The 19,468-nt window shown below is 45.1% G+C and overlaps 1 protein-coding gene across 1 annotated transcript in view; it reads right to left on the bottom strand.

Annotated features, from left to right (window-relative positions):
* Window positions 1-3,211: 3,211 nt before the first annotated feature.
* The window catches only part of spef2 (sperm flagellar 2), a 52,088-nt gene continuing 35,831 nt past the window's right edge, over window positions 3,212-19,468 (bottom strand). The window contains exons 23-36 of the mRNA XM_038996837.1: window positions 16,421-16,584; window positions 15,837-15,905; window positions 15,461-15,590; window positions 15,219-15,378; window positions 14,629-14,754; window positions 13,836-13,974; window positions 13,455-13,684; window positions 11,691-11,797; window positions 9,709-9,891; window positions 9,213-9,305; window positions 8,745-8,915; window positions 4,413-4,607; window positions 3,691-3,813; window positions 3,212-3,365 (exon numbers count right to left, since the gene is read on the bottom strand). Coding sequence (XP_038852765.1) covers window positions 3,300-3,365; window positions 3,691-3,813; window positions 4,413-4,607; window positions 8,745-8,915; window positions 9,213-9,305; window positions 9,709-9,891; window positions 11,691-11,797; window positions 13,455-13,684; window positions 13,836-13,974; window positions 14,629-14,754; window positions 15,219-15,378; window positions 15,461-15,590; window positions 15,837-15,905; window positions 16,421-16,584 — 1,956 coding nt within the window. The 3' untranslated portion in view covers window positions 3,212-3,299. The remainder of the gene's footprint in view (window positions 3,366-3,690; window positions 3,814-4,412; window positions 4,608-8,744; window positions 8,916-9,212; window positions 9,306-9,708; window positions 9,892-11,690; window positions 11,798-13,454; window positions 13,685-13,835; window positions 13,975-14,628; window positions 14,755-15,218; window positions 15,379-15,460; window positions 15,591-15,836; window positions 15,906-16,420; window positions 16,585-19,468) is intronic.

Here is a 19,468-nt window from a genome sequence, read left to right on the forward strand (position 1 = left end):
CAGACAGAGAGTTATGTCGGGCAGGCAGGAAACATGACTAACGGTCCTCGCCACCTTTTCCCCCCCTACTGCGTCCTTCCCTCCCTCTTCCCCTCCCTATATCACTCCATCTCACATCCAGGTTCAAGTCAGTTCCATGGTTGTCCAATTGGGCCACACTTGATTTGGACAGTCCCCAATAGATGATTTGTAGATGCTTAAACTGCTGCAACTCTGTTGATATGCAATAGCTTGCTAAAGTTACGGTTAGGTTTAGGGTTAACTTAGGCTGCTAGGGTTAACTTAGGCTGCTAGGGTTAGGTATAGGGTTAACTTAGGCTGCTAGGGTTAGGTTTAGGGTTAACTTAGGCTGCTAGGGTTAGGTTTAGGGTTAACTTAGGCTGCTAGGGTTAGGTTTAGGGTTAACTTAGGCTGCTAGGGTTAGGTTTAGGGTTAACTTAGGCTGCTAGGGTTAGGTTTAGGGTTAACTTAGGCTGCTAGGGTTAGGTTTAGGGTACATTTAGGCTGCTAGGGTTAGGTTTAGGGTTAGCTTAGGCTGCTAGGGTTAACTTAGGCTGCTAGGGTTAGGTTTAGGGTAAATTTAGGATGCTAGGGTTAGGTATAGGGTTAACTTAGGCTGCTAGGGTTAGGGTTAACTTAGGCTGCTAGGGTTAGGTTTAGGGTAAATTTAGGATGCTAGGGTTAGGTATAGGGTTAACTTAGGCTGTTAGGGTTAACTTAGGCTGCTAGGGTTAGGTTTAGGGTTAACTTAGGCTTCTAGGGTTAACTTAGGCTGCTAGGGTTAGATTTAGGCAGAGCCATATATTTCAATCTAATAGTTGACAGTTTAACAGTTTGTTGACAATGAATTGAACATCTATTAACCATCTATCAGAGCATGCGCAGACCAGCTGGCTGGTGTGTTTACGGACATATTCAATCAATCCCTATCCCAGTCTGCTGTTCCCACATGCTTCAAGAGGGCCACCATTGTTCCTGTTCCCAAGAAAGCTAAGGTAACTGAACTAAACGACTATCGCCCCGTAGCACTCACTTCCGTCATCATGAAGTGCTTTGAGAGACTAGTCAAGGATCATATCACCTCCACCCTACCTGACACCCTTGACCCACTCCAATTTGCTTACTGCCAAAATAGGTCCAAAGACAACGCAATCACACTGCACACTGCCCTAACCCATCTGGACAAGAGGAATACCTATGTAAGAATGCTGTTCATCGATTACAGCTCAGCATTTAACACCATAGTACCCTCCAAACTCGTCATTAAGCATTAGACCCTGGGTCTCGACCCCGCCCTATGCAACTGGGTCCAGGACTTTCTGACGGCCCGCCCCCAGGTGGTGAGGGTAGGAAACAACATCTCCAACCCGCTGATCCTCAACACTGGGGCCCCACAAGGGTGCGTTCTCAGCCCTCTCCTGTACTCCCTGTTCACCCATGACTGCATGGCCGTGCACGCCTCCAACTCAATCATCAAGTTTGCAGACGACACTACAGTGTCGACGAGAAGGCCTACAGGGAGGAGGTGAGGGCCCTCGGAGTGTGGTGTCAAGAAAATAACCTCACACTCAACGTCAACAAAACAAAGGAGGTGATCGTGGACTTCAGGAAACAGCAGAGGGAGCACCCCCCTATCCACATTGACGGGACAGTAGTGGAGAAGGTGGAAAGTTTTAAGTTCCTCGGCGTACACATCACGGACAAACTGAAATGGTCCACCCACACAGACAGCGTGGTGAAGAAGGCGCAACAGCACCTCTTCAACCTCAGGAGGCTGAAGAAATTTGGCTTGTCATCTAAAACACTCACAAACTTTTACAGATGCACAATCGAGAGCATCCTGTCGGGCTGTATCACCACCTGGTACGGCAACTGCTCCGCCCACAACCGTAAGGCTCTCCAGAGGGTAGTGAGGTCTGCACAACGCATCACTGGGGGCAAACTACCTGCCCTCCAGGACACCTACACCACCCGATGTCACAGGAAGGCCAACAAAAATCATCAAAGACAATAACCACCCGAGCCACTGCCTGTTCACCCCGCTATCATCCAGAAGGCGAGGTCAGTACAGGTGCATCAAAGCTGGGACCGAGAGACTGAAAAACAGCTTCTATCTCAAGGCCATCAGACTGTTAAACAGCCATCACTAACATTGAGTGGCTGCTGCCAACATACTGACTCAAATCTCTAGCCACTTTAATAATTAAAAATTAATGTAATAAATGTATCACTAGTCACTTTAAACAATGCCACTTTATATAATGTTTACATACCCTACATTACTCATCTCATATGTATATACTGTACTCTATACCATCTACTGCATCTTGCCTATGCCGTTTGGCCATCGCTCATCCATATATTCATATGTACATTGTGGCGTACAGCAGGTCAGCCACCAGGGGGAGACTCGTCGAGGCCTGGTGACAGACGGAGTATACTTCACGAGGCGATGGCTCCATCTGCTGGACGTGCCAGGTCTCGACGGGCTCTCCGCCCAGGACTAATTGGGGCTGATTGGGGAGTTGGTGAGTAATCAAGGGCTGATTGCTCACCAGTTGTACAAGCCTCATAAAGCTGCCAGAAGGGCAGCACACATGGGAGACTGGGGGAAGTAAGGTGACTTCTGTGTAGTTGGAGACGTTGCCCGAGCTAAGACGTTTGTGTGCCCGACAGGATACAGCAAGACCCGGAGCCCAGAAGACGGTATCCCAGAGAGGGTCTCATGGGGGAGACCGATCCTTTTCTTTTGATTTATAATTTAATTAACACCCTTGAAACTGAGCTGATTACTCTGTCCGTGTCTGATCTGTGTAAACGTTTTGACCCAACCCACTGGTCTGCCACAAGATATTCTTATTCATTCCTTTACACTTGTGTATATGAGGTAGTTGTTGTGAAATTGTTAGATATTACTGCATGGTCGGAACTAGAAGCACAAGCATTTCGCTACACTCGCATTAACATCTGCTAACCATGTGTATGTGACAAATACAATTTTATTTGATATTGGGGACAATGTTTGTTGAGGATATGTTAAAACCACAATCATTATCAGCATAACAAGACCAACAAAGTCTTAATTTTTGTGAATTTAATAAAACACTTTACTTCAAGAAAGAGGCATGTAATTCATAAACTGAAGGTTAACATTTTGAAATAATTAATTGAAATTATTTTACTTTATAATGCACTGTATAATTTGCTGAATTATTTTAAGTCAACTGCATTTCTAAGTGGATGGGAATCTCAGGTTAGCTTGTGAGAGTTAACTGCGTGATATATTAGGTATATTTATTTTAAGACACCATCAAAGACAGAGGCTCCCCTTCGCTCTGTTGGACCTGCAGAGCTCGGTGAATATCCTGGGAATGAGAGGGAGAGCATGGAGAGGTTAGCTTGATCACTGTTTAATAAGAACGTGAAGAGGGATTGTCTTTCTATATGGGCTCGGACCTGGATTCAAATAGTAGTCGTTTTCTTTCAAATATTTGAGCTGTGTTTGATCAATCTTGGGGACCAATGAAACAGTCCCAAAAGCACACAGATCCCACCCATTCGGCAGACTCAAACAAACATTCAAAGTATGTGAAAGAAAGCCAATACTATTTGAACCTAGGTATCGTGTTGTGAATACTATACAGTGTGTTTATCTTTTGAGTGTGAAGTTTTCTATTGGTCCATACTAACAATGAGTTGGTATTGAGCGGAGCCCTCGATCAGATCTTGTATGACCGGATGCTGGGATAGGATGGAGAATGGAATCTTGTCCTCAACCTTGTACCCCAGTTCTCTGTAGACCTTCACAAAGTCCTGTGGGTAAAGAACAATCCTATACTTAACAAGCAGCTCCAAAACAACATGTACACATTTTCGTTCAAAAGACAGATTGATGTCCCGGCACAGCCAGAAGAGGACTAGCCACCCCTCAGAGTCTGGTTCCTCTCTAGGTTTCTTAACGGCCTTTCTAGGGAGTTTTTCCTAGCCACCGTGCTTCTACATCTGCATTGCTTGCTGTTTGGGGTTTTAGGCTGGGTTTTTGTACAGCACTTTGTGACATCGGCTGATGTAAAAAAGGGCTTTATAAATACATTTGATTGATTGATTGATGAAATCGTTCATCAATCAGCCAGATAGTTCAGTTCATCCCAGTAAATCAAAATTTGGTTATTTTTTGTTAGGTAGGAGTGGGTAAGAGTGGCATCATCATTTGGCAAAAAACAGCAACATAAGCAATATGATTAAGTGGGAAGTAGTGTTTCATATGTCTCTTAGCCTGGTCCCAGATCTGTTTCTGCTAACTCCTTGTCACTCACTGTCATGACAGGGAGTTGTCATGACAGCACAAACAGATCTGGGACCAGGTTATATATATATATCTTACAGAAGGGAGTGAAACTCCTGTCCTGTACCTCTTTATATTCATCAGGACTCTTCCAGTTGGGATGGAAGCGGTTGTGGCATGCCTCCCAGGCTCCCCCGTGACAGATAGCTCTGAGGAGGGCAGGGATGGACACCCCCTCCTCCCCTCTTGGCCCCCCCTGAGTCTCCACCTCCTCCTCTAGCTCGGTCGACTCACTCAGCCCCTCCTCCATGTAAGGCACCGACTATAAATTCACAGTTAGTCATCAAACAATGGATAGAAATGAGCAGATGCTCTGAGCTATCCCACCAAGGCCAAGCTACTACTACTAATGGTACTACTGCTACAACTACTACTACCCCTGTAACTACTGATACTACTACTACTGCTACTACTACTACTGCTACTACTACTGCTACTGCTACTACTACTGATAATATTACTGCTACTACTACTGATACTGCTACTACTGATACTACTACTGCTACTACTAATACTGCTACTACTACTGCTATTACTACTACTACTACTACTGCTATTACTACTACTACTGCTATTACTACTACTACTGCTATTACTACTACTACTACTACTGCTACTACTGATACTGATACTATTACTGATACTACTACTGATACTATTACTACTGCTACTATTACTACCACTACTACTACTACTAAGTTATCAACATTCCATACAGTATGTTGATGACACTGGACTTGAAACATATGCACATGATACATCTAATAGGGACTATGAGGTGTAGTTTAGACAACACGGTACCATATTCCCCTATATAGTACACTCCTTTTGACTACAGCCGGGACACTATATAGTACACTCCTTTTGACTACAGCCGGGACACTATATAGTACACTCCTTTTGACTAGAGCCGGGACACTATATAGTACACTCCTTTTGACTACAGCCGGGACACTATATAGTACACTCCTTTTGACTAGAGCCGGGACACTATATAGTACACTCCTTTTGACTAGAGCCGGGACACTATATAGTACACTCCTTTTGACTACAGCCGGGACACTATATAGTACACTCCTTTTGACTACAGCCGGGACACTATATAGTACACTCCTTTTGACTACCATCGGGACACTATATAGTACACTCCTTTTGACTACAGCCGGGACACTATATAGTACACTCCTTTTGACTACCATCGGGACACTATATAGTACACTCCTTTTGACTACAGCCGGGACACTATATAGTACACTCCTTTTGACTACAGCCGGGACACTATATAGTACACTCCTTTTGACTACAGCCGGGACACTATATAGTACACTCCTTTTGAATACAGCCGGGACACTATATAGTACACTCCTTTTGACTACAGCCGGGACACTATATAGTACACTCCTTTTGACTACAGCCGGGACACTATATAGTACACTCCTTTTGACTACAGCCGGGACACTATATAGTACACTCCTTTTGACTACAGCCGGGACACTATATAGTACACTCCTTTTGACTAGAGCCGGGACACTATATAGTACACTCCTTTTGACTACAGCCGGGACACTATATAGTACACTCCTTTTGACTACAGCCGGGACACTATATAGTACACTCCTTTTGACTACAGCCGGGACACTATATAGTACACTCCTTTTGACTACAGCCGGGACACTATATAGTACACTCCTTTTGACTACCATCGGGACACTATATAGTACACTCCTTTTGACTACAGCCGGGACACTATATAGTACACTCCTTTTGAATACAGCCGGGACACTATATAGTACACTCCCTTTGACTACAGCCGGGACACTATATAGTACACTCCTTTTGACTAGAGTCGGGACACTATATAGTACACTCCTTTTGACTAGAGTCGGGACACTATATAGTACACTCCTTTTGACTAGAGTCGGGACACTATATAGTACACTCCTTTTGACTACAGCCGGGACACTATATAGTACACTCCTTTTGACTACAGCCGGGACACTATATAGTACACTCCTTTTGACTACCATCGGGACACTATATAGTACACTCCTTTTGACTACAGCCGGGACACTATATAGTACACTCCTTTTGACTAGAGTCGGCACACTATATAGTACACTCCTTTTGACTAGAGTCGGGACACTATATAGTACACTCCTTTTGACTACAGCCGGGACACTATATAGTACACTCCTTTTGACTACCATCGGGACACTATATAGTACACTCCTTTTGACTACAGCCAGGACACTATATAGTACACTCCTTTTGACTACAGCCGGGACACTATATAGTACACTCCTTTTGACTAGAGTCGGGACACTATATAGTACACTCCTTTTGACTAGAGTCGGCACACTATATAGTACACTCCTTTTGACTACAGCCGGGACACTATATAGTACACTCCTTTTGACTACAGCCGGGACACTATATAGTACACTCCTTTGACTACAGCCGGGACACTATATAGTACACTCCTTTTGACTACAGCCGGGACACTATATAGTACACTCCTTTTGACTACAGCCGGGACACTATATAGTACACTCCTTTTGACTACAGCCGGGACACTATATAGTACACTCCTTTTGACTACAGCCGGGACACTATATAGTACACTCCTTTTGACTACCATCGGGACACTATATAGTACACTCCTTTTGACTACAGCCGGGACACTATATAGTACACTCCTTTTGACTACAGCCGGGACACTATATAGTACACTCCTTTTGACTAGAGTCGGCACACTATATAGTACACTCCTTTTGACTAGAGTCGGCACACTATATAGTACACTCCTTTTGACTACAGCCGGGACACTATATAGTACACTCCTTTTGACTAGAGTCGGGACACTATATAGTACACTCCTTTTGACTAGAGTCGGGACACTATATAGTACACTCCTTTTGACTACAGCCGGGACACTATATAGTACACTCCTTTTGACTACAGCCGGGACACTATATAGTACACTCCTTTTGACTACAGCCGGGACACTATATAGTACACTCCTTTTGACTAGAGTCGGGACACTATATAGTACACTCCTTTTGACTACAGCCGGGACACTATATAGTACACTCCTTTTGACTACAGCCGGGACACTATATAGTACACTCCTTTTGACTAGAGTCGGCACACTATATAGTACACTCCTTTTGACTACAGCCGGGACACTATATAGTACACTCCTTTTGACTAGAGTCGGGACACTATATAGTACACTCCTTTTGACTACAGCCGGGACACTATATAGTACACTCCTTTTGACTAGAGTCGGGACACTATATAGTACACTCCTTTTGACTACAGCCGGGACACTATATAGTACACTCCTTTTGACTACAGCCGGGACACTATATAGTACACTCCTTTTGACTACAGCCGGGACACTATATAGTACACTCCTTTTGACTACAGCCGGGACACTATATAGTACACTCCTTTTGACTAGAGCCGGGACACTATATAGTACACTCCTTTTGACTACAGCCGGGACACTATATAGTACACTCCTTTTGACTACAGCCGGGACACTATATAGTACACTCCTTTTGACTACAGCCGGGACACTATATAGTACACTCCTTTTGACTACAGCCGGGACACTATATAGTACACTCCTTTTGACTACAGCCGGGACACTATATAGTACACTCCTTTTGACTACAGCCGGGACACTATATAGTACACTCCTTTTGACTACAGCCGGGACACTATATAGTACACTCCTTTTGACTACAGCCGGGACACTATATAGTACACTCCTTTTGACTACAGCCGGGACACTATATAGTACACTCCTTTTGACTAGAGCCGGGACACTATATAGTACACTCCTTTTGACTACAGCCGGGACACTATATAGTACACTCCTTTTGACTACAGCCGGGACACTATATAGTACACTCCTTTTGACTACAGCCGGGACACTATATAGTACACTCCTTTTGACTACAGCCGGGACACTATATAGTACACTCCTTTTGACTACAACCGGGACACTATATAGTACACTCCTTTTGACTAGAGTCGGGACACTATATAGTACACTCCTTTTGACTACAGCCGGGACACTATATAGTACACTCCTTTTGACTAGAGCCGGGACACTATATAGTACACTCCTTTTGACTACAGCCGGGACACTATATAGTACACTCCTTTTGACTACAGCCGGGACACTATATAGTACACTCCTTTTGACTACAGCCGGGACACTATATAGTACACTCCTTTTGACTACAGCCGGGACACTATATAGTACACTCCTTTTGACTACAGCCGGGACACTATATAGTACACTCCTTTTGACTACAGCCGGGACATTATATAGGGGAATAGGATCCTGCTTCACATGCAGCCTTAGATGCAGAGTGACGTAGCCAACCTTGAGAAGTCTACTGCTAGAGTGGTGTCGAAGTGGCTGTCCCATGACGACACTGAGAGCTCGGACAAAGCCCTGCATAGGGTCAGGGTGGGCAGCGAAGTACAGCAGCATGGTCACGTAGTCGACACGAGCTGGCGAACAATTGGGGTCGGCGAAAAGCAGGAAGAAAAACTGCAAGAAATATTTGCAGATGAATTATCAATGCAACATTGTGTGATGATTTGTATTATTCCATTTATAAATTCAAGCACTTGCTTGTTGTGAGACCTGGGTTCAAATACTATTTAAAATAATTTAAAATACCTTATTTGGGCTTGATTGAGCTTGCAATGGAACCAACAGAGTAGTCGCAAAACTGCAAACCCTGCCCATCTGACACTCCAGGCAGGCTTAACTAAGCACTAAAAAGTATTTCAAAGAATTCTAATAGTATTTGAACCCATGTCTGGATGTTGTTGCTATGTGTACCTTCCGTAGATTAGCCAAGCGATCGTAAGGAAGTGGCTCAGACAGGTCTTCGGGAATGGACAGTGCCCGCTCACTGGGGAACCACAACTCAACCTAATAATGAAGCAAGAAAATATGATTCATTCATACATATCAACCAGGTATCACAGTATGAGCGACAATGTCAAGTCTTCGCCTAGCACCTGTAATGATGTAATTCATGAATTTTGGCAGCCATCATTTGATGCTAATCAAGACATAAAGATTTGAGCGCCATATGTTTAAAAAGTGCTAATATCCTTGTGTGTAATGGGAAACGTGATGGTGATAGTAGAGTTTTTTGAAGAGCTGGCAGTGTACTGTAGGTAGGTGGTATATGGTGAAGTTTCCCCTTGATGCTGATCATGGGTCAGTTTAGCATTTCCCCCACTGATGATTAAGGTTAGGATTGGGGAAGGGGAAGCTAAACCTAGATCTGTACCTAGGGGAAACTTCACCCCATAGCGTAGGAAGGTACCTTTAAGTACTGCTCCTCAGTCAAAGACCCTGTGGCCCCAGCGTCCGCCATCTTGAAGCGGGCCAACACTTGCAGCAGCTGAGGCAGAGTGGGGGTGGGCCAGGGGAGGGCGGCACTCAGCAGGAACTGACGCCAGTCCAGCATCTCTGTGTTCTGGGTTAGCGTCGACACCAGCTCCACCAGCTGCACACACACATATTTCACACAAACACATTTAAAACCACACACTCCATGTCTGTTCATGAGAACATGACTGTTTGTGGCCGTGATGACACCCTAGTAGCCATGTTGTGAGTCAGCCAGTCAGTCAGTCAGTGAGTCAGCCAATGGGTCAGCCAGTCAGTCAGTAAGTCAGCCAGCCAATGGGTCAATCAGTCAGCCAGCCAGCCAGTCAGCCCATGGATCAGTCAGTAAGTCAGCCAGCCAGCCAATGGGTCAATCAGTCAGCCAGCCAGCCAGCCCATGGATCAGTCAGTAAGTCAGCCAATCGGTCAGTCAGTCAGCAGGTCAGTGAGTCAGTCAGTGAGTCAGTCAGCGGGTCAGTGAGTCAGTCAGTGAGTCAGTCAGCCAGTCAGTGAGTCAGTCAGACAGTGAGTCAGTCAGTCAGTCAGCCAGTCAGTCAGCCAGTCAGTCAGTCAGTCAGTCAGTCAGTAAGTCAGCCAGCCAATGGGTCAATCAGTCAGCCAGCCAGCCAGCCAGCCCATGGACCAGTCAGTAAGTCAGCCAATCGGTCAGTCAGTCAGCGAGTCAGCCAGTGAGTTAGTCAGTCAGTGAGTCAGTCAGTAAGTCAGTCAGTCAGCCAGTCAGTTAGTCAGTGAGTCAGTCAGCCAGCCAGCCAGCCAGCCAGCCCATGGATCAGTCAGTAAGTCAGCCAGCCAGCCAATGGGTCAATCAGTCAGCCAGCCAGCCAGTCAGCCAGCCAGCCCATGGATCAGTCAGTAAGTCAGCCAATCGGGCAGTGAGTCAGTCAGCCAGTCAGCCAGTCAGTCAGTGAGTCAGTCAGTCAGCCAGCCAGCCAGCGAGTTAGTCAGCGGGTCAGTCAGCCAATGGGTCAGTCAGCCAATGGGTCAGTCAGCCAGTCAGCCAATGGGTCAGTCAGCCAGTCAGCCAACGGGTCAGTCAGCCAGTCAGCCAACGGGTCAGTCAGCCAGTCAGTCAGTGAGTCAGTCAGTCAGCAAGTCGGTCAGTAGGTCAGTGAGTCAGTGGGTCAGTCAGTCAGTCAGCCAGTGGGTCAGTGATGTCTGTTCATGAGAACATGACTGTTTGGGGCCATGTTGACACCCTAGTAGCCATGTTGTGAGTCAGTCAGTGAGTGAGTTAGTCAGCCAATGGGTCAGTCAGCCAGCGGGTCAGTCAGCCAGTGAGTCAGCCAGTGAGTCAGCCAGTCAGCGGGTCAGTGAGTCAGTCAGTGAGTCAGCCAGTCAGTCAGTGAGTCAGTCAGTGAGTCAGTGAGTCAGTCAGTGAGTCAGTCAGTGGGTCAGCGAGTCAGTCAGCGGGTCAGTGATTGAGTCAGTGGGTCAGCGAGTCAGTCAGTCAGTCAGTGATTGAGTCAGTGGGTCAGTCAGTCAGTCAGTGAGTCAGTCAGTGAGTCGGCCAGTGAGTCGGCCAGTGAGTCGGCCAGTGAGTCGGCCAGTGAGTCGGCCAGTCAGTCAGTCTGTGAGTCGGCCAGTCGGCCAGTCAGTCAGTCTGTGAGTCGGCCAGTCAGTCAGTCTGTGAGTCGGCCAGTCAGTCAGCCTGTGAGTCGGCCAGTCAGTCAGTCTGTGAGTCGGCCAGTCAGTCAGTCTGTGAGTCGGCCAGTCAGTCAGTCTGTGAGTCGGCCAGTCAGTCAGTCTGTGAGTCGGCCAGTCAGTCAGTCTGTGAGTCGGCCAGTCAGTCAGTCTGTGAGTCGGCCAGTCAGTCAGGCAGTCTGCCAGGCAGTCAGCCAGTGAGTCGGCCAGTCAGTCAACCAACCAGACAGCCAGCCAGCCAGCCAGTGAGTGTACCTGAGACTCTGAGATGTGCATCCAGGGGTCTGGCAGAGCGTTGGTCCCCATGTTCAGAGAGGTGATCTCCTGCAGGATCTCCCAGAAGTCAGTACTGCACTGCACACCTGATGGGACACACAGAGTCGATCTGTGAATCTCAAGCATATCAGTTGATAAATCCTTGATTCCTCGCATCCTTTCTCCTCACCTCCTTATCAAAATGCAATGGAGGAGGTCAGAGGGGAGGAACCTCGGATCGTCTCCTCCAATGCGTTTTGAGAAGGAAGCAAGAAAAAAGGACATGAGGAATCAAAGAAATACAATTGAGATTCACATAAATCAGGGGAATCCAACGACCCACGTACATTACCGTTCAAAAGTTTGGGGTCACTTAGAAATGTCCTTGTTTTAGAAAGAAAAGCACATTTTTTGTCCATTAAAATAACATCAAATTGATCAGAAATACAACATTAACAATGTCTACACTGTAAATGACTATTGTTGCTGGAAACGGCAGATTTTTAATGGAATATCTACATAGGCGTACAGAGGCCCATTATCAGCACTCCTGTGTTCCAATGGCACGTTGTGTTAGCTAATCCAAGTTTATCATTTTAAAAGGTAATTGATCATTAGAAAACCCTTTTGCAATAATGTTAGCACAGCTGAAAACTGTTGTCCTGATTAAAGATGCAATAAAACTGGCCTTCTTTAGACTAGTTGAGTATCTGAAGCATCAGCCTTTGTGGGTTCGATTACAGGCTCAAAATGGCCAGAAACAAATACTTTCTTCTGAGAAATGAAGGCTTATTCCATGCGAGAAATTGCCAAGAAACTGAAGATCTCGTACAACGCTGTGTACTACTCCCTTCACAGAACAGCGCAAACTGCCTCTAACCAGAACCAGCATAGAAAGAGGAGTGGGAGTGGGAGGCCCCGATGCACAACTGAGCAAGAGGACAAGTACATTAGTATCGACACCTCGCAAGTCCTCAACTGGCAGCTTCATTAAATAGTACCCGCAAAACACCAGTCTCAACGTCAACAGTGAAGTGGCGACTCCGGGATGCTGGCCTTCTAGGCAGAGTTGCAAAGATAAAGCCATATCTCAGACTGGCCAATAAAAATTAAATATTAAGATGGGCAAAAGAACACAGACACTGGACAGAGGAAGTCTGCCTAGAAGGCCAGCATCCCGGAGTCGCCTCTTCACTGTTGACGTTGAGACTGGTGTTTTGCGGGTACTATTTAATGATACTATAAATATATAATTACCAGTGGCGTAAAGTACTTAAGTAAAAATACTTTAAAGTACTACTTAAGTATTTTTTGTTGGTATCTGTACTTTACTATTTATATTTTTGGCTACTTTTACTTTTACTTTGCTCCATACATTTCCCTGACACCCAAAAGTACTCGTTACATTTTGACAGGAAAAATTGTCCAATTCACACACTTATCAAGAAAACATCCCTGGTCAACCCTACTGGTTTGCTTAATATAAGGAATTTTTAATTATTTATACTTTTACTTTTGACATTTTAGCAATACATTTTAGCAATTCCATTTACTTTTAATGCTTAAGTATTTTTAAAACCAAATACTTTTAGACTTTTACTCAAGTAGTATTTTACTGGATGACTTTTACTTGAGTCATTTTCTATTAAGGTAACTTTACTTTTACTCAAGTATGACAATTGAGTACTTGTTCCACCACTGATAATTATATAGATTAGTACATATACTTGGGTAATACTGTGTACATATATTATTGTTGCAGACCTGTGGGCGCCACCTTGCGTAGCTGGCGGTAGAAGGCCTCCAACTGCAGGATGGTGAGAGTACTGTCTGTGGGAAGCTCCAAAGGGGCGGGGCGAGGAGGGTTAGGGGGGCTGACAACAACCCGCATGTCCCCGTTCAGGAAGAAGTCGGTGCATACCAGCATCAGTTCACTCTGGAGCTTGGCGGCCGACTCGATGTGGTGACGCACCACCTCAGCCAGCTGGTCAATGCTGGGGGGACAGAGAAGTAGGGTGAAGTTGACCCTAGATGCTGATCTTGGGTCAGTTTAGCATTTTCCCCACTAATGGTTAAGGTTAGGATTGGGGAGAGGAAGCTGATCCTAGACCTGTACCTAGGGGGAACTTCATCGCCGGAGTATACCTGTTCATCTCAGACAGGAAGCGGGCTCCCAGCCACTCCTCCATGGTCCTGAAGGCCTGCTCTGCCTGTCTGTGCAGAACCCTCACCATGCACAGAGCACAGGCCTTGACCAGCTCCACACGCACCTTCACTGCACTGTCTGGGAAGGTGGGGTGGAGGGGCACGTAAAAGCATTTGTATTTGTTATGGATCCCCATTAGCTGCTGCCAGCTACTCTTCAGTTATACAATTTTAAAAACATTACAATACATTCATTACAGAATTCACAACCCACTAAGTGTGTGCCCTCAGGCCCATACTTCACTACCACATATCTACAACACAAAATCCATGTGTACGTGTGTGTATAGCGCGTATGTTATCATGTGTGTGTATTCATGTGTCTGTACCTATGTTTGTGTTACTTCACAGTCCCCGCTGGTCCATATGGTGTATTTTTACCTGTATTTTAAATCTGATTCTACTGATTGCATCAGTTACCTGATGTGGAGTTTCATGTAGTCATGGCTCTATGTAGTACTGTACATTTCCAATAGTCTGCTCTGGACTTGGGGATTGTGAAGAGACCTCTGGTGGCATGTCTTGTGGGGTATGCACGGGTGTCTCAGCTGGGGAAGGCTGCGTCCCAAAAGGCACCCTATTACCTATATAGGGCACTAATGTGATAAGGGCCCACAGGACTCTGGTCAAATGTAGTGCACTATGTAGGTTATAGCAGGGCCCTGGTCAACAGTAGTGCACTATATAGGGAATAGGGTGGCATTTGGGCTCAGCCAATGCTGTAGTTAGGTACCTTCATGGTCGAGGGCTGCAGCATACTCCTGTCTGATTTTGTTTCGTATGGCCCTCTTGCAGACCTCCTCTGAATCTTCCTCTGGGGCAGGGGGTGGACTGGGCTCCTGAGCAGGGGAGGGGGGGCCTAAAAAAGGAAGTCATCCAATTTACTCATCAAAATAAGGCCTGGCTTCTGAGTAGTCATTTTCAAGAGAAAATCCTCAAAACTGTTGACACAAAAATAAATATGCTTGACACATACTGACGTGCAGGGATCCCAGTCCCATCAAACAAACAATGCTGATCATAGTAGCTTGTGACAGTATGTGATATTTTCCTAACTGTTGACTTTAGATCATGTACTCAATTTTAAGATGGACATTTCTTCTGAATGGTGAGAGGAGACGATTGTGGAGTGAGAGAGTGTACGGGGCAAATCCAAATCTGGACCTTGAAGCTGGTGATTTTCATTGTTCCCCCCCTAATAAAGGACTGATTTAGACCTGGGACACCAGTTGGGTACAATTATTTTCAGGTCGAACAGAAAACCAGCAGTACTCCGGACCTCCAGGCTCGGATTTGAATACCACTGGGGTAGAAAAGTCCAACCTTTCTTCTTGGTGCCAGCTTTCTTCTTGTCCTTGCCAGAGTTGGCTGCGGCGGCGGCGGAGGCGGAGGCTTGGGACATTCTCTGTAGCCGTTGTCTATCCATCTGCTGCTGAGCCTCCTCATTCTCCTCTGCCTCGCGCTGCACCGCCTCCACTGACACCTGGACACACACAACTACCCATGAGAAACACACACGTATGCTCGCACACACACACACACACCACACACACACACTTCTTCACCATGTTGTTGATGGCTGTCAGAGCAGTCTGATAGATGTCATGCAGCAGCTTCTCGTCAGGGTCCTGGAAGCCTTTCTGTTTCATAGAGGCCACTTCAGTAGAGGGAGGTCTGCGGGGAATCAGTGGAACACTGCAATAACAGACAACAAAATCACATGATGCAAAACGCATCATCAATGGAAGTTTTTGCTCTGTACTGAAAATGCCTTATCTTGAAAACCTGACTGCTAACATGCAAACAAAAATGGGATTGCATTAACAGTGGACTTATGTGAACAAAGTTCTACAATATTGTTTTTGTAGGAAATATCCCTTTAACATGTCTATATTTTACCACGGTGAGAGGTAAATTGGGTAGTGCCAGGCTTTATCTTACACTTTGGTTTTCTTCTTCTCATCTCCTTCAGAGTCTCTTTTACCAGCACTCTTGGTGACTCTTTCAGAACTGGAGGGACAGGAGTGTTTGATGAGACGACAGTAACAATTGTTGAAAACCATATACTGTAAATTCCTCTAAATAAGCAAAGGTATTAACTATTGAAATAGCTGTGATTCTCCCTGACTGGCATTGGCATACCAGATCAAATGGGTCCATGCTGTGATTGACTGCACAAAAGGCCACTTCATTATGCTCTGCATAAACGGATAATAACTGACAGAAAATCCAGATTTTGGCTAGGGGATAGCAGCTAGCTAGGTCAGTTTCTATTATACATCAATGGAGAATAACTGTCAGAAAAGCAGGTGTGTATTCATTAGGGCACACCGTAGCAAAACCTTTTTCAATGAAAAAAACTAACATTTTGCAACCAAAACAGGAGTTTTAGTATTGGACAAATGTAGATTGGTCCCTCCCTGTTTGCTTCCATTTGGTTCAGAATGGTTTCTAGTGAATACACCCTAGGTATTTCGGATGAATCTGGACGAATCCCTTCTCCTGAGCAGCAGCCTAATGCTTGCCTCTTGGATTTGTCAGTCTGGGTTCCTGGCTCCTCCAGCACCACGATGTCTAGCAGTGGAATACAGGTGAATTCTGGCCCCGCCTCAGACAGCACCTGTTTGTACATGCCTGTGTAGTAATCCCGCAGGAGACGTAGAGAGTCCTGGAATCGGTCCACTTCCACCTGGAGGAGGACAACATTAGTACATCAGTGTGCATTTCAGCCAAGGAGCTAACCAACCTCGAAATGGAGATAAAAACCAAACCTGAAACATTCCCGTTTTCACTTATACACGTAAGCAATTGTACAGTCGCTCATGACAGATTTAGCAATTAGGGGTGGTTTCCCAGACACATATTAAGCATAGTCCTGGATTATTTTTTATATATATATATACAGTTGAAGTCGGAAGTTTACATACACCTTAGCCAAATACATTTAAACTAAGTTTTTCACAATTCATGACATTTAATCCTTGTAAAAATTCCCTATCTTACGTCAGTTAGGATCACCACTATATTTTAAGAATGTGAAATGTCAGAATAATAGTAGAGAGAATTATTTATTTCAGCTTTTATTTCTTTCATCACATTCCCAGTGGGTCAGAAGTTGACATGCACTCAATTAGTATTTGTTAGCATTGCCTTTAAATTGTTTCACTTGGGTCAAAAGTTTCAGGTAGCCTTCCACAAGCTTCCCACAATAAGTTGGGTGAATTTTGGCCCATTCCTCCTGACAGAGATGGTGTAACTGAGTCAGGTTTGTAGGCCTCCTTGCTCGCACAAGCTTTTTCAGTTCTGCCCACAAATTTTCTATGGGATTGAGGTCAGGGCTTTGTGATGGCCACTCCAATACCTTGACTTTGTTGTCCTTAAGCCATTTTGCCACAACTTTGGAAGTATGCTTGGGGTCATTGTCCATTTGGAAGACCCACTTCAATATATCCACATCATTTTCCTTTCCTCATGATGCCATCTAGTTTGTGAAGTGCACCAGTCCCTCCTGCAGCAAAGCACCCCCACAACATGATGCTGCCACCCCTGTGCTTCACGGTTGGGATGGTGTTCTTCGGCTTGCAAGCCTCCCCCTTTTTCCTCCAAACATAACGATGGTCATTATGGCCAAACAGTTCTATTTTTGTTTCATCAGACCAGAGGACATTTCTCCAAAAAGTAAGATAGTTGTCCCCATGTGCAGTTGCAAACCATAGTCTGGCTTTTTATGGCGGTTTTGGAGCAGTGGCTTCTTCCTTGCTGAGCGGCCTTTCAGGTTATGTTGATATAGGACTCGTTTTACTGTGAATATAGATACCTTTGTACCTGTTTTCTCCAGCATCTTCACAAGGTCCTTTGCTGTTGTTCTGGGATTGATTTGCACTTTTCACACCATAGTACGTTCATCTCTAGGAGACAGAACGCGTCTCCTTCCTGAGCGGTATGACGGCTGCGTGGTCCCATGGTGTTTATACTTGCGTAATATTGTTTGTACAGATGAATGTTGTACCTTCAGGCGTTTGGAAATTGCTCCCAAGGATGAACCAGACTTGTGGAGGTCTCCAAATGTTTTTCTGAGGTCATGGCTGATTTCTTTTGATTTTCACATGATGTCAAGCAAAGAGGCACAGAGTTTGAAGGTAGGCCTTGAAATACATTCACAGGTACACCTCCAATTGACTCAAATGATGTCAATTAGCCTATCAGAAGCTTCTAAAGCCATGACATAATTTTCTGGAATTTTCCAAGCTGTTTAAAGGCACAGTCAACTTAGTGTATGTAAACTTCTGACCCACTGGAATTGTGATACAGTGAATTATAAGTGAAATAATCAGTCTGTAAACAATTATTGGAAAAATGACTTGTGTAATGCACAAAGTAGATGTCCTAACTGACTTGCCAAAACTATAGTTTGTTAACAAGAAATGTGTGGAGTGGTTGACAAATGAGTTTTAATGACTCCAACCTCAGGGTATGTAAACTTCCGACTTCAACTGTATATACAGTACCAGTCAAAAGTTTGGACACACCTACTCATTCAAGGGTTATCTTTATTTTTACTATTTTCTACATTGTGGAATAGTGAATTCATCAAAACTATGAAATAACACATATGGAATCATGTAGTAACCAAAAAAGCATTAAACAAATCAAAATATATTTTAGATTCTTCAAAGCAGCCACCCTTTGCCTTGATGACAGCTTTGCACACTCTTGGCCTTCTCTCAACCAGCTTCATGAGGAATCCTTTTCCAACAGTCTTGAAGGAGTTCCCACATTTGCTGATTACTTGTTGGCTGCTTCTCCTTCACTCTGCGGTCCAACTCATCCCAAACCATCTCAATTGGGTTGAGGTCAGGTGATTGTGGAGGCCAGGTCATCTGATGCAGCACTCCATCATTCTCCTTATTGGTCAAATAGCCCTTACACAGACTGGAGGTGTGTTGGGCCATTGTCCTGTTGAAAAACAAATGATAGTCACACTAAGCGCAAACCAGATGGGATGGCGTATCGCTGCAGAATGCCATGGTAGCTATGCTGGTTAAGTGTGCCTTGAATTCTAAATAAATCACAGACAGTGTCACCAGCAAAGCACCCCCACACCATCACACCTCCTCCTCCATGCTTCACGTGGGAACCACACATGCGGAGATCATCCGTTCACCTACTCTGCGTGTCACAAAGACACGGTGGTTGGAACCAAAAACCTAAAATTTGGACTCATCAGACCAAAGGACAGATTTCCACCAGTCTAATGTCCAATGATCGTGTTTCTTGGCCAAAGCAAGTCTCTTCTTCTTAATGGTGTCCTTTAGTAGTGGTTTCTTTGCAGCAATTCGACCATGAAGGCCTGATTCACACAGTCTCGTTGGAACAGTTAATGTTGAGATGTGCCTCTACTTGAAATCTGTGAAGCATTTATTTGGGCTGCAAGCGGAGGTGCAGTTAACTCTAATGAACTTATCCTCTGCAGCAGAGGTAACTCTGGGTCTTCCTTTCATGTGGCAGTCCTCATGAGAGACAGTTTCATCATAGCGCTTGATGGGTTTTGCGACTAGACTTGAAGAAACTTT

This window comes from Salvelinus namaycush, chromosome 1 (genome assembly GCF_016432855.1).
Source record: "Salvelinus namaycush isolate Seneca chromosome 1, SaNama_1.0, whole genome shotgun sequence".
Lineage (NCBI taxonomy): Eukaryota > Metazoa > Chordata > Actinopteri > Salmoniformes > Salmonidae > Salvelinus > Salvelinus namaycush.